The 12,251-nt window shown below is 42.9% G+C and overlaps 1 protein-coding gene and 1 pseudogene across 1 annotated transcript in view; one reads left to right on the forward strand and one right to left on the reverse strand.

The window, feature by feature from the left end:
- Positions 1 to 12,251, forward strand: part of CRLF3 (cytokine receptor like factor 3) — a 41,009-nt gene that overhangs the window by 5,488 nt on the left and 23,270 nt on the right. Inside the window, exon 2 of the mRNA XM_061390455.1 lies at positions 9,423 to 9,630. Within this exon, the coding sequence (XP_061246439.1) occupies positions 9,423 to 9,630 (208 nt within the window). The remainder of the gene's footprint in view (positions 1 to 9,422; positions 9,631 to 12,251) is intronic.
- Positions 806 to 2,286, reverse strand: LOC133231829 (large ribosomal subunit protein uL13-like; annotated as a pseudogene).

The following is a 12,251-nucleotide window of genomic DNA, read 5'->3' on the forward strand; positions in this document are numbered from 1 at the left end:
GTTTGAAATTGCATGGGTTTGTTAGACAATTATACAATGTCAGACAAGTGATTAGTTGAGAATCTCAAGCCAGCACTTGTTTCAGCATGTCTTAAACATCTGTAATGCAACCATTTGTCTCTCACGGTATTTTGTTTTCAGATTTTTTTCTTTAAAAATAATCTATTAGTTTTGGATCACAAAATATAGGAAAGACACAAAGGTGATGCCTGTGACCACTTGGCTGCACTTCCTTTCCATTAACTCTTTTTTAAAATCCCAGACCTGTGCTACCCAAGCATTCTCTCATATCCTAACAGATACAGAGCATAGTATCCGACCACGTGGAAACCTTAAACACATACCCTGCAGCGATGTGGGATCCCTTCCAACTAAGTCTTCCAGCTCACTTTTGCCAATATTGCAACTGCACTGGTTATTCCAGCTGTGTCCTAAAGCTCATGAACGAATAGGTCCCAAATGATGCCTGCACAGCCCTCCACTTTTTTTTTTTTTTTGCCTCCACCTTTTAAAAGTCCTTTCTTAAACAGCTGGGCTTCCCAGGTGACACAGTGGTAAAAAATACACCCACCACTGCAGGAGACGCAAGAGACGTGGGTTCGATCCCTGGGTCGGGAAGATACCCTAGAGTAGGAAGTGGCAGCGCACTCCAGTATGCTTGCCTGGAAATTCCATGGACACGAGAAGCCTGGCAGGCTACAGTCCATGGGTTGCAAAGAGTCAGACAGGACTGAGCATGCATGCTTCTTAAACAGCAGTGACTAAGGCCCCTTTGCTGTACCCAGTCTTCGAAGCCCCAGGCTGCCTGTGGCACCTGGATGGCAGCCCCTAGGGGTCCCCCACATCCTAGGGTGGCGATGGAGGAAGGGCAGGCCTGGCCAAGCATGAAGAATAAGTAGTCAGTTTTATTGGGCTCAGACTAGAAATCCATGAGTCTTGAGGACCTCTGTGAATTTGTCGGTTTTCTTCCTCTATGTTCTTTTCAGCCTGCTCCATAGCCTCATGAGCTGCTGCTTTTTCCAACAGCGGATCTTGGCCGTCTCCTTTCTCTTCTCCTCCAGGGTGGCTCTTACCACCTGGTGGTACTTGCAGCCAGCCTTACGAGCCAGACACCCTAGGTGTAGGCGAACTTCGGAATAGGCTTCAGACGTACAGCCTTGAGGGCAGCGGGAACCACCATCGGCTTTTTCTTTTCGTAGGGTGGCGGGATCCCGTCAAACACCTTGAGGTGGCCCGGAGCGGCTGGGCCACGCTTGGTCTTGTGGGCCGCCTGCCTTGCACTGTCTGCCAGAAGATGTGTCTGGGGGCTCGGAAGTGGTCGGGGCCCCCAGAGGTGTTGGTGTTCATCTGCTTGCAGAGGAAGGCCAGGTACTTCCGTGTCCTTCTGTGGAAGCTGTCAGCACTGTTGATGCCCTCACAGTGCAGGACCACAGCCTTCCGGTCCAGAAGCACCTGCTTGGCCATGACGGCTGCCCGGTGGCCCAGGAGATGGCCTTGGCCATCGAGCCCCAGGACCTGCCTCTCCATCATCTTCAGCAGCCGCCTGGGAAAGCTGTTTTCAAACTTTTAAATAGTTGATTTCAGCTAATTTTTTGAGGATCTTACTAGAAACCTTGATATTCCTAATGTACCACACCAGGTTCTCCATAGATCATTATTCCCACAGGATTTGAAAACATGTAGCGTATTTAACACTCAGTGTGGGGAACTCAGTGCAGGGAAAAATAAGTTATTTCAGAAAACCAGGGCAGGAAGTCTTAGTAGCTCAGCAAAGAAAAGAAAGCTATTAACTGCTTCTTTTATCTCCCACTTCCCCTTCTGTTACCCATTTTCAAAACAGTCCAACAATCTGTTTGAGAATAATTTGTTACTGCAGTGTCACTTAAAATGTTCCTTTTGCGTCCTGTGTGTGTGCGCGCTCAGTTGTGTCAAACTCTTTGTGACTGACGCCCCCCCCCCCCACCCGACTGTAGCCCACCAGGCTCCTCTGTCCTTGGAATTTTCCAGGCAAGAATGCTGGAGAGGGTTGCCATTTCCTTCTCCAAGGGATCTTCCTGACCCTGGAATTGAACCCATGTCTCCTGCTTTGGCAGGCGGATTCTTTACCACTGAGCCACCCGGGAAATCCATTATAGTGTCCTAAGAAAAGGTTAAATCCCAAGCTGGAGAAACCTAAGAAGAAATGAATAATTTGAAAATAACTCATAATTCTATTTACAGACAACCACTGTTAACATTTGGTGTATCCTTCTAGACATTATTTTGTCAAATTGAAAAACTACTGTATAGTAGTTTTGCAACTTTATATATGCTTTTTTCTTTTGGCTCATGTTACATCATAAGCATATATTATGACAGATTTCCCATGTACAGTCTAATTTTTAATCCAGAGGTGAATTAAAATTACCTAGATACTTACAGAGCATTTGTTGGTAGCAGGCTGAAAAGTATTGACTCAGATATGTCAAAATACAAAACAGAAGCAAAGCTCTAGAAGCAAAACTAAATAATCAACCACCAAGGGGGAAAAAGCTGCACATATATTTGTGTGCAAAAGACCACATATTTACATTGGCTTTTTAGTCATCTTTTCTCAAACAAGTCTTCACAAATTGTCTTTAAGCACAGCACTCTGAGAGCTGCTTGTTGAGTCCAAACTCACTTGAAATATAGTAGGAAATGAGAATTCATAAAAGCATTTGGAATTAGTGTTAAACTCAGGGAGCTTAATTAAAAAGTGTGTGAGTGTCACAGAAGGGCCCAGTTTATTTCTGTCTGGGATTTTTTTTTTTTTTCCAAGATAGAATGTGATGTAAATTTTACTTGGATAGAGAAGAACTGTTCTTATTACTAGAAACCTGGTAAATTATATGACCAATTTGTGATCTCAAAAGCCAGACAAATGTAGGACAGGCTTTGGGTTTGTTTTTTGGGTGGGGGGAGTCCACTGGGATCTTAGTTCACTGACCCGAGATCAAACCTCGGCCCTGGCAGTGAAAGCACCAAGTCCAGACTCCTGGACTCCCAGGGAATTCCCAGGACAGGCTTTTATTATTATTTCAAGAATATTTATTAATATTTATCTATTCATTTGTCTGCACCGGGTCTTCATTGTGCCATGTGGGATCTTTGATCTTTTCATTGCAGCCTCTGGGATGCAGTTTCCTGACCAGGGATCAAACCCTGGGCCCCTGCATTGAGAGCATGCAGACTTAGCCACTGGACTACCTGCGAAGCCCCATGCTTTTCTTGTTGAGGGATATCCATGAATCATTTATATTTGCAGTTGTTTTACTTTGTTTGCATTTGCCCCCGTTAGTCATAAGACCTTGAGACACTTAACTTTCCCAGTGCCTCACTTTCCTTCCTATCTGTACAATGAGGATAGGGATAGGACCTACTTTATTTGGCCACTGTGGGAATTAAAGGGAGAAATGTATTTAAAATGTTTAACACAATGCCTGGGACTTATGAGCTGCTTAATAAACGTTAGCTGTAGAACTAATACCACTATATCATTCAGGGTGACCTCCCCTACTTTCCCACTGGCATCTAATTCTTGAAACGTCTCCTCTCTCTTCCAGCAGAAAGGGCTTTTTGAGCTCTGATGGCAGTTTGTGGCTGTCCCACTTACATAAGAACTTAATACTTTTTACTTTAGTTACGGGGGCATGCAACTCTCTCCTTTACTAGAATGACACAGTTTTCTGAGGTCAGGATCATGCTTTATTCATCTTTATAACCCTAGTTCCTGGCACATACTAAAGCTCAGTAAATATTGAATGAGTGCTTTTATGAATGTTGTGGGTGTACTTTTGCAGACATTCATTTAGATTGTTCGTGGCCTTGATTATATTCACCCTATTCACTAATGCAGATAATCACGAATTAAACATTTGTCATGATTTGGTTATTTGTTGCTACATAATAAACTATGTCAGAGCATAATGGCTTAAAAGGCTTGCTTAGTGTCCTGGGGACTGACTGGGGCTCAGCTGGGCAGTTCTCCTGATTTTGCTGGCAGCTCTTCTGTAATTGCAGTCAGATGGCAGCTGAGGCCGGAATGTTCAAGATGGAATATTTACTTACCTGTTTGGAGCCTAAAGTGGTAGCAGGGCTCAGCTGGAATGCTGGCGTGGCTGGGCCTGGCTGCCAGGCCCTCTTTCTTCCTCCCACCCCTCACACTTTCCTCCCCCGCCTCACACTTTCCTCCCCCCTCAACTTGGTCTCTCAAGAAGGATAGCCATGCTTCGTAAATGGCAGGACCCCTGAAAGTGCAAAAGCAGAAGTTGCCAGGTCATCTTAAGGCTGCAGCCTGGAGCCAGCACAGTTCAGCTCCTGCCTGTAACGATGCACGGATGACTGCATTGCTAGTCACCGCCCAGCCTGTATTCTCACCGAGAGGTCTCTACGAGGATCTGAGTGCCACAAGGCATAGTTTATGGTTCCCTGGGGCCATTAATGTAACAGACTGCCAAATCATATAGTAAAGTTTTCCTTTTGAAAGTTTAGTAAGCGTTTTTTAAGAAAGCCTAACTGTAAGAGAGACAAGAAGGAAATGTAGCAGCGCTTTTGAGTCCATACATGAAGCAGACAGTTCAGATTTTCTGCCACTTGACTGGCTTTGTGACGTGGGCAAGTTCATCTCTCTGATTCCTGTAGGTCACTCACCTACAGATGATTTCTTCATAGGGTTGTGGTAGAATTTAAGTGAGAGCACGGCTATAAGTACCTGGTACACAGGTGTTCGGTAAGTGGGGACGGCTGCTATATTGTTATTATTGCCATTATTATTACTATTATTATTAATGACTTATGTCTTGGTGTCAGTGTGAAGACAAAGAGCTAATCCTGTGAACCCAGAGGGAACATTTTGGTTAGCTTTTTCAATTTCAGTTGATTACTTTGTATCTTTGTCTTTTATTTTTGATTCCTATGTTCTTGTTAGCTAATCATATTTAAAGCCAGCCTCTAATAATTTTAGTTTCCTATAAGCAAAACAGTTGGGAGTATAAATTCTTAGATTAAAGTTGGAGGATAAAAATTCTTTTCTTCTGTAGTCATGAAAATCCATGGTTTAGAGGAGATTCCAGTTACTTCATTTCCTGAAACACAGGCATGTTATGTTATAGACAGAGCTACTATATATTGCCACTTAAGACCAGAGATGTCTTAAATCAGATTCTACACAGGCTCTTTGATATTTTAGTAGCTAAACTCTAGAGCAAAATCAGTATCAGTCACTATTGTCTTGGAGGGCTGTGAAGTATCTTTTACTAGGGTTTTGTATGGCTTTGTACTGTTACATAAGCTTATTCACTTTTTGAGAACTTCTGTAAAACTTTAAAAGTTGCTTTGGAATTAAAATCAACTGCAGTGAAAAGTTTGTAAATTTTAATGGTCTGTTATACTAGAAGTTTTAGTAGAAAATTGGTTCTGAATATTGTTAATCAATATAAATAATGTATATTACATTTCGTTTCTGAGACCTTGAGTTATGTATCATTTGTATCCTTCTTAAATTTACTTTGTTACAAATTGTAACAGTTGTTTTGCCCTGAGTGGTTGTCTACCACACCTTTCCTTATGCAAGGACAAGAAATACACATTGTGGCAGGAAATGTCTTCAACCAATCACTTAACTTTACAGGTTTACCAGAATGCCTTAAAACGGATTCTGGGGGACTTCCCTGGCAGTCCAGTGGTTAGGACTGTGCAGTTCGAATGCATAGTGTGTGTGTGTGTGTTCCCTGGTTGGGGAAGTAAGGTCCCTCATGCCACATGGCCAAAAATGAAAAAATAATTTAAAAACAAACAAAATGGGGTCTGTACGCACTAAGCAGCTTGGTGCCTGGACAGACCGTGAACCTTTGAGTCATGCTGTTTTCTGGCACCAGGAGGCTGTGGGGAAGTTTTTTGGCTTCTTTGAGCTTTTTCTTCAATGTAGACAGTACAGACCCACCTCTCACAGTTGTTGGGATGAGTGAACAAGCTAACAGTGAGCCCACTGGACCATGGTGCCACATCAAGTACCAAGAAATTCACTCAGCAGTGAAGTCCACATTTTAAAATTAGTTGTGTAAAAGCCCAAGGAATGACCTTGATTGGTTACATGATTCGATTAAAGGTGACTGTAGCTTTGAATTAAGAGCTATTTCTGGGAGAAGAAACTGGTGCCAAGGAAGTGTCAAGTTTGAAACAGTGGTGGTCCAGGATTTATGAGCAAAAAGGAGTCACATTTACAATGAAATGAGAGGAGGTGAGTTTGGAAATGGATTCTCCCTTCTCGGGCCCTCTCACTGCTTTGTGTTCACACATTTCCTTTTTTTCTGAGGTTCTGAAACAAAACAAAACGTAGTGGGGCTCTGCAGCAGCAGCAGGAGCTTTTGAATTCTTTCTAAAGAGGAAGTTGACTTTACCCAACCAGTGCACTTCCTGTGTGTGTGGTGTCCGTTAGGGAGATGCAGGGCCTCCTAGGTACAGCGCGCGCTCGGCTGCAGAATTTCCTCTTGCTGGTGGCGGTGGGGGGTCGGACTGTATTTCAGAGCTCCAGTTTGTCGTCTTCGTTTATCCTGGTATCTGTGAGGTCTGTGTGAATCACCTTGTTACCGTTGCAGGTTCTGATCCAATAATTCGGGATAGGACCTGAGATTTTCCATTTCTAACCATATTCCAGGTGAGATGTATCAAAATCCTAAGGCATTCTTTCCCTGGTTCTTTTTGAAAGGTTTTAAACACATACATGGGGTGGGGGGGGCTTCTCTGGTGACTCAGACGGTAAAGAATCTGCCTGCAATGCAGGAGACCTGGGTTCAATCCCTGGGGTCAGGAAGATCCCCTGGAGAAGGTAATGCCTACCCACTGCAGCATTCTTGCCTGGGAAATCCCGTGGGCAGAGGAGCCTGGCAGGCTACAGTCCATGGGGTCACAAAGAGTCGGACACTGCTGTGTCCGACTGACACACACACACAAACACATACACGATTAACGTAATTGTAATGAACAACACTTAGTTGCTAGTTTTTACGTATGTTAGGGCCTGATTCTCAGGTACCTGATCCCACAGTTGGGTGATGTGCTAAAGCAAGGACATTTTTAATATAACCCTCTTATTTTTTTAAAGTTCTCTAGTAACTTTACAGAGATTAATAGCAATTAAAGTTGTTAGAATTTCTTTGTTCTTTATGATTTAAGAAATTATTTCACTTACTGCACAAGCAGCGTTGTAACTTACGTTAATGTTGAAAGGAGAAGAAATTGTTTCTACAATCTCCCCAGCCAATCAAACCATTTTTTCGCCCGTATTTCTTTGTAGCCCTTAGATGTGGGCATTTTTTGTTTTCACATGCTCGTGAACATTTCTGGGTAACTTTTTTGTTCTTAATGGTTTTATTTTTTTGGCTGTGCTGGGTCTTCATCGCTATGGGGGCTTTTCTCTAGTTTTGGGGAGTGGGGGCTACTCTGTAGTTGCAGTGGGTGGGCGTCTCAATGCAGTAGTTTCTCTTGTTGCTGAGCACAGGTTCTGGGGCCCACGGGCTTCAGCGGTTGTGGCTCCCAGGCTCTAGAGCACAGCCTCCGTAGTTGTGGTGAACAGGCTTAGTTGCTCTGCAGCATGTGGGATCTCCCCTAATCAGGGATTGAACCTGTGTCTCCTGCATTGGTAGGCGGATTCTTTACCCCTGAGCCACCAGGGAAACCCCTGGGCAACAATTTTGTATTCTGGTTTTCAATTTTAGTGTTAGAGAATAAGTAGAAAGTTTTCAAAATTTCTCTGTTACCTGTTGAAATATTGGGCTTTATCCACATTTTGATACATTCTTTTCTTGGTGGATTTCTCTTAGCCTTCAAATGCTCTTTCTAAGATCAAGTTAGCAAAGGGTTAGGGTAATAAACATAATATGTCTTAGGAAATTAATATAATATTTGCAAAGTACAGTATGAACTTGGTTATGAAGTTGGTTAGATAGCATCACCAACTTAAAGGACAGGAATTTGAGTCAACGCTAGGAGATAGGAGAGGAAAACCAGCATGCTGCAGATCATGGGGTTGCAAAGAGTTGGACACGACTTAGTGACTGAACAACAACAAAATGTGAGCTTGCTTAAATTCAGCTGACTAGTGTATAGTTAGAATTTTCCTGTTAAGTGAGAAAAGGTGAATTGTGTGTTATCTGTATGCTTAAAAAGACAATCAGGTGTCTGTACAGACAGCTGACTTGTTTTCAGAATATCTGTGAGATGTAAGGATTTTTCTGTCATATCTCCTAGAACAAACCATTCTTAATCTGGGCTCTGAGGATCGAGGGTAGTGTGTCTCAAAGCATGGGCTGCAGAGTCACAGGTGTGCTTGTGAAAAAGGAGGACTCTGCCCGTACGTATGTTCCCCTGACCCCTTCTCCAAGCTAGTTCTGGGGTGGAGCCTTGCTATCTAAGCTATAACAGATTGTCTGATACGTGATTCTTCTGCAAACCAAGTTTCAGAATTACTGCTCTGGGCAAGCTGTGGTTGGGATCTGAGGGACTTTGTAATCTCTGATATTGAATCAGTTTCTTTTTGGTAGGGATTATTCATTTTTTCTGGGAAGGTCTATAAACCTCTCATTGAAATTCACAGAGGACCATGACTCAAAGAGGATGACGTCATTGTCCCAGAGGTGTGCTTTGAACATCTTCTGCTTCCTGTGAACCTTTTGGATTGTAAATAAATTCTTAGTTTTTTTTTGTTTTTTTTTAAACCATAATGAGGGCATTTTGTCCACAGTGTTGTTGTTGTTTTGCGCTTTTTAAAGCTATCATTTCTACTTTTAAGTGAAATGAATTTTTTTTTTTTGGCGGGGGGAGGGTGGGCCTCATGGCATGTGGGATCTTTGTTCCCTGACCAGGGATCAAACCTATGCCCCGCTGCAGTGGAAGCATGGAGTCTTAACCACTGGACCGTCTGGGAAGTTCCAGTAAAATAAATTTTAATCTCTTCCTAATCTGATTTTTTTCTTTGGCACTGAAACATTACTATTTCCAAAAACTGCTTTGTGGAGATAATATTATTGCTAATGTTTATTTATTGAAAGCAACAATGTGCCGATTATTTTACCAAGTGCAGGGCGTAGACTATTTAATCCACAAGCAGCTCCATCGGGCGAGCGTAATTATCCTCATTTGAAGAACAAGGGCATTGAAGCATGGTGTATTTAATTATTAATAGCCTAATCCGATTGACCTCGTCTGTGAGTGATGGGACCAGGGTGTGAGGCTGTTCTGTCTCACCTGAAGGCAAACACTGAGCAGGTCTGCACAGATGAATCACATTTGGTTTACCAGTGACTGGAAGGTGATGTTGGGGTAGTGCCTTGAGATTATTATGGGTGATGCCTGTGGATCAGCCTTTCCTAGAGACTCTGAGTTTTTACGTTATTTCGTTTCAGATCAAGGAGAGTGCATCCCAGACAAGAGATGTCCTCAAACAGCATTTTAATGATTTAAAGGGAACGCTTGCAAAGCTCCTGGATGAGCGATTGGTGACCCTCTTGCAAGAGGTGGACACCATTGAGCAGGAGACCATCAAACCACTAGATGACTGCCAGAAGCTGATAGAACACGGAGTTAACACTGCAGAGGACTTAGTCCAAGAAGGTGGGAGTCCAGGGAGCCTGTTAAATGCAGCCCATTCAGGTCGACATTGTGCTGGTTTCCCAGGGCACCAGCAGGCTTCCTGCCATCTCTGGGTGCTTAGGCTGTTCGTACCTTGGGAAAGTTTGTGATAATAGGATAACGGGGTACAGTGAGGTATCCTAGGGTAAGTTGCAATTCATGTACTAATTATAGTAATTTACAGAACACAGTAAATGATCTTTCTTATGGTTCTATGATAACAGTCTCTCATTCTTAGTTAACACAGCAACTTTGCGATCATTTTGAATCTGTTCACGTAGTTTTCAAGGGTGTTGATGATTTAATTCCATTGTTATTTTTAGAAGGTTAAGGAGTAGGATTGGTGTTTACTCCTGAGACTGTAGTGGTTATATTCCTGAATGTAGTCAGTTACTTTGGTTAAAGCGTGCGCAGTTCTTCCCTTGCTAACTTCCTGCCTCCATGTCTGTCTACCTTCTTTCCTTCCCTCCTGTAGGTCTTTGTCAGGTACATTAAATAAAAAGGTACTAGTTCTGCCCTTTGGGGTTCACAGGCCGGTGAGAGAGGCACATATGGTGAGAGAGATCTAAGACCTCATGGGAGCACAAAAAGAAAAATGCTTAGCTCTGGAAGAGGGTGGGGTGGCTTCCAACAGGAGAACTTCCACAAAGGCTGAAGAAATTCATCAAGCAGGCAAAAGAGGAAAAGGAGTTCACAGCAAGACTGGAAACAGAAGTCATGCCAAGAATAAAGTGAATGACATATCTGGGAGGTCTTGAATGAAGTCTTTTAGGCCACAGAGTTACATTAAAAAAAAAAAAAAGACACTGCCAACAGTTTGGAAACTGTATTAGGAGTTTTAAAGAACTAAAAAGTGCCTAATGAGAACACCATGGCAGCAGTCCAGATAGGAAATGACAGAGGCGTGACAGATGAAGGTAAAGCAGAGCAGGTTTTAAGATTTTTTGGAGGTAGAATGATTGGTGATTTTACTGAGCTCTTCCTGTTGGTGTTGGTGATTGCCCAGTTATAGGATGGAGGAGGAAGAGAAGGGTTTGGGATGACCCAGGCCAGTGTGGTTTTAGATGACTGGTGAACTGTACCATTGACTGACTCAGGACATGAAGGGGGGAGGGTGAGTGGTTAGACAGTTGGTTCTGGGTATGTTGAGCTTGAGGTGCTAAAGATATCAGGAGCTGGAAATGTGGGTATGATGCTAAGGAGAGAGATCCTACCTGGAGATGTGGAGTGGTGTGTACAACGCATCTGAATCCATGGGAATAAGTAAAGTCATCAAGAGATAGCACAATATGATTAAAATGACTCCTTGGGATGTTCATATTTCTGTACTTTCTCTGTACTTTCTTTTTTAAAAATTATTAGAGGATAATTGCTTTACAGTATTGAGTTAGTTTCTGCCATACCTCAGCATGACTCAGCCATTGGTATGTATATATATATGTCTCCTCCCTCTTGAACCTCCCTCCCACCTTCCACCCCATCTCTGTACTTTCAAATGGTTCAGGGTCACTCTTACTATTCTTAGAATTTAGGTTTACCTGAACTATGACATTTTCAAAGACCCGTCTTTCTTTCTCCATTAAAAACATTAAAGTAAAAGTTACATTTCAGTTAAAAAAAAAAAGGGGGGGGGGAGGGTGCAATATGAGATGGGAAGGCTGTACAAGGTGGGACTCTGAGAGATGCCAACATTTAGAGGTCAGTTAAGGACAGAGGACTCAGGGAGGGAGCCTGAATGCCGTCCATTCTTCATTGAGTGCTGTGCGTGGCACAGAATAAAAAGTGTGTATGGCTCGCAAGTTGTCACTTCAGCCGGAAGTCAGTCCCCTTTCTGGTCTCACTTAGAATATAGTACTAGTGTTATGTTTACATGCTGATTCCATTTCCAGCTTCTCTTCAAGGACAAGTGTTTATTTGCCACTGACCATAACAGTGCATTTGAGAAAATTCTTTTTAGCAGGACTGCAGAATGTCTTTCCCTGGGGGCTCAGCATTTGGAAACAGACTCAGCAGCAGTTCAGCACAGGTCAAGAGTGTGTACCCATCAGCATGAGGCCTAACCAGTGATTTTATTTTAGAAAATAAAATCCTTTGAGGCACATATATGTTTGTTACAGCATCTGCTGCTAAATTTTTTTTTGTACTTCAGAAATATTTTTAAATTTCAAACTTTTTCCTCCTTTCCCTTCCCAAGGGATAAAAACTTATTTATGGAATTGTGAGGATTCTGAAGCAGTGTTAGTATGCCTCTGTTTTCCTTTTGGTGAGGGGTGGGGTCATTGTTATGTGGTCTCAAAACACTTGAGTGACTCCAGGGCACAGTCAGAAAACCGTTCTGGTAGTGTTCTTTAGGGCTGCGGAAGGACAGGGTCCCTGGGGACCTGGCCATACACTTGGTTGATAAACCAGGTTTCCACTTGCAGAGCAGAATCTTTCATCTCTGGCAGAATGCAGCCACCATGTACCCTGTTCCTCTGTGTTTCACTTTAAAGCCACTGCTGAAATAGTTCCTACACTTGCTTTTGGGGAATTTGTGACATCACATAAGAATCGTTTTCGAGAGATGCGGAGACCCACCTAACACAGGTGACCGTTTTTCCTGT

Source organism: Bos javanicus, chromosome 19, assembly GCF_032452875.1.
Source record: "Bos javanicus breed banteng chromosome 19, ARS-OSU_banteng_1.0, whole genome shotgun sequence".
Taxonomy (NCBI): Eukaryota; Metazoa; Chordata; class Mammalia; order Artiodactyla; family Bovidae; genus Bos; species Bos javanicus.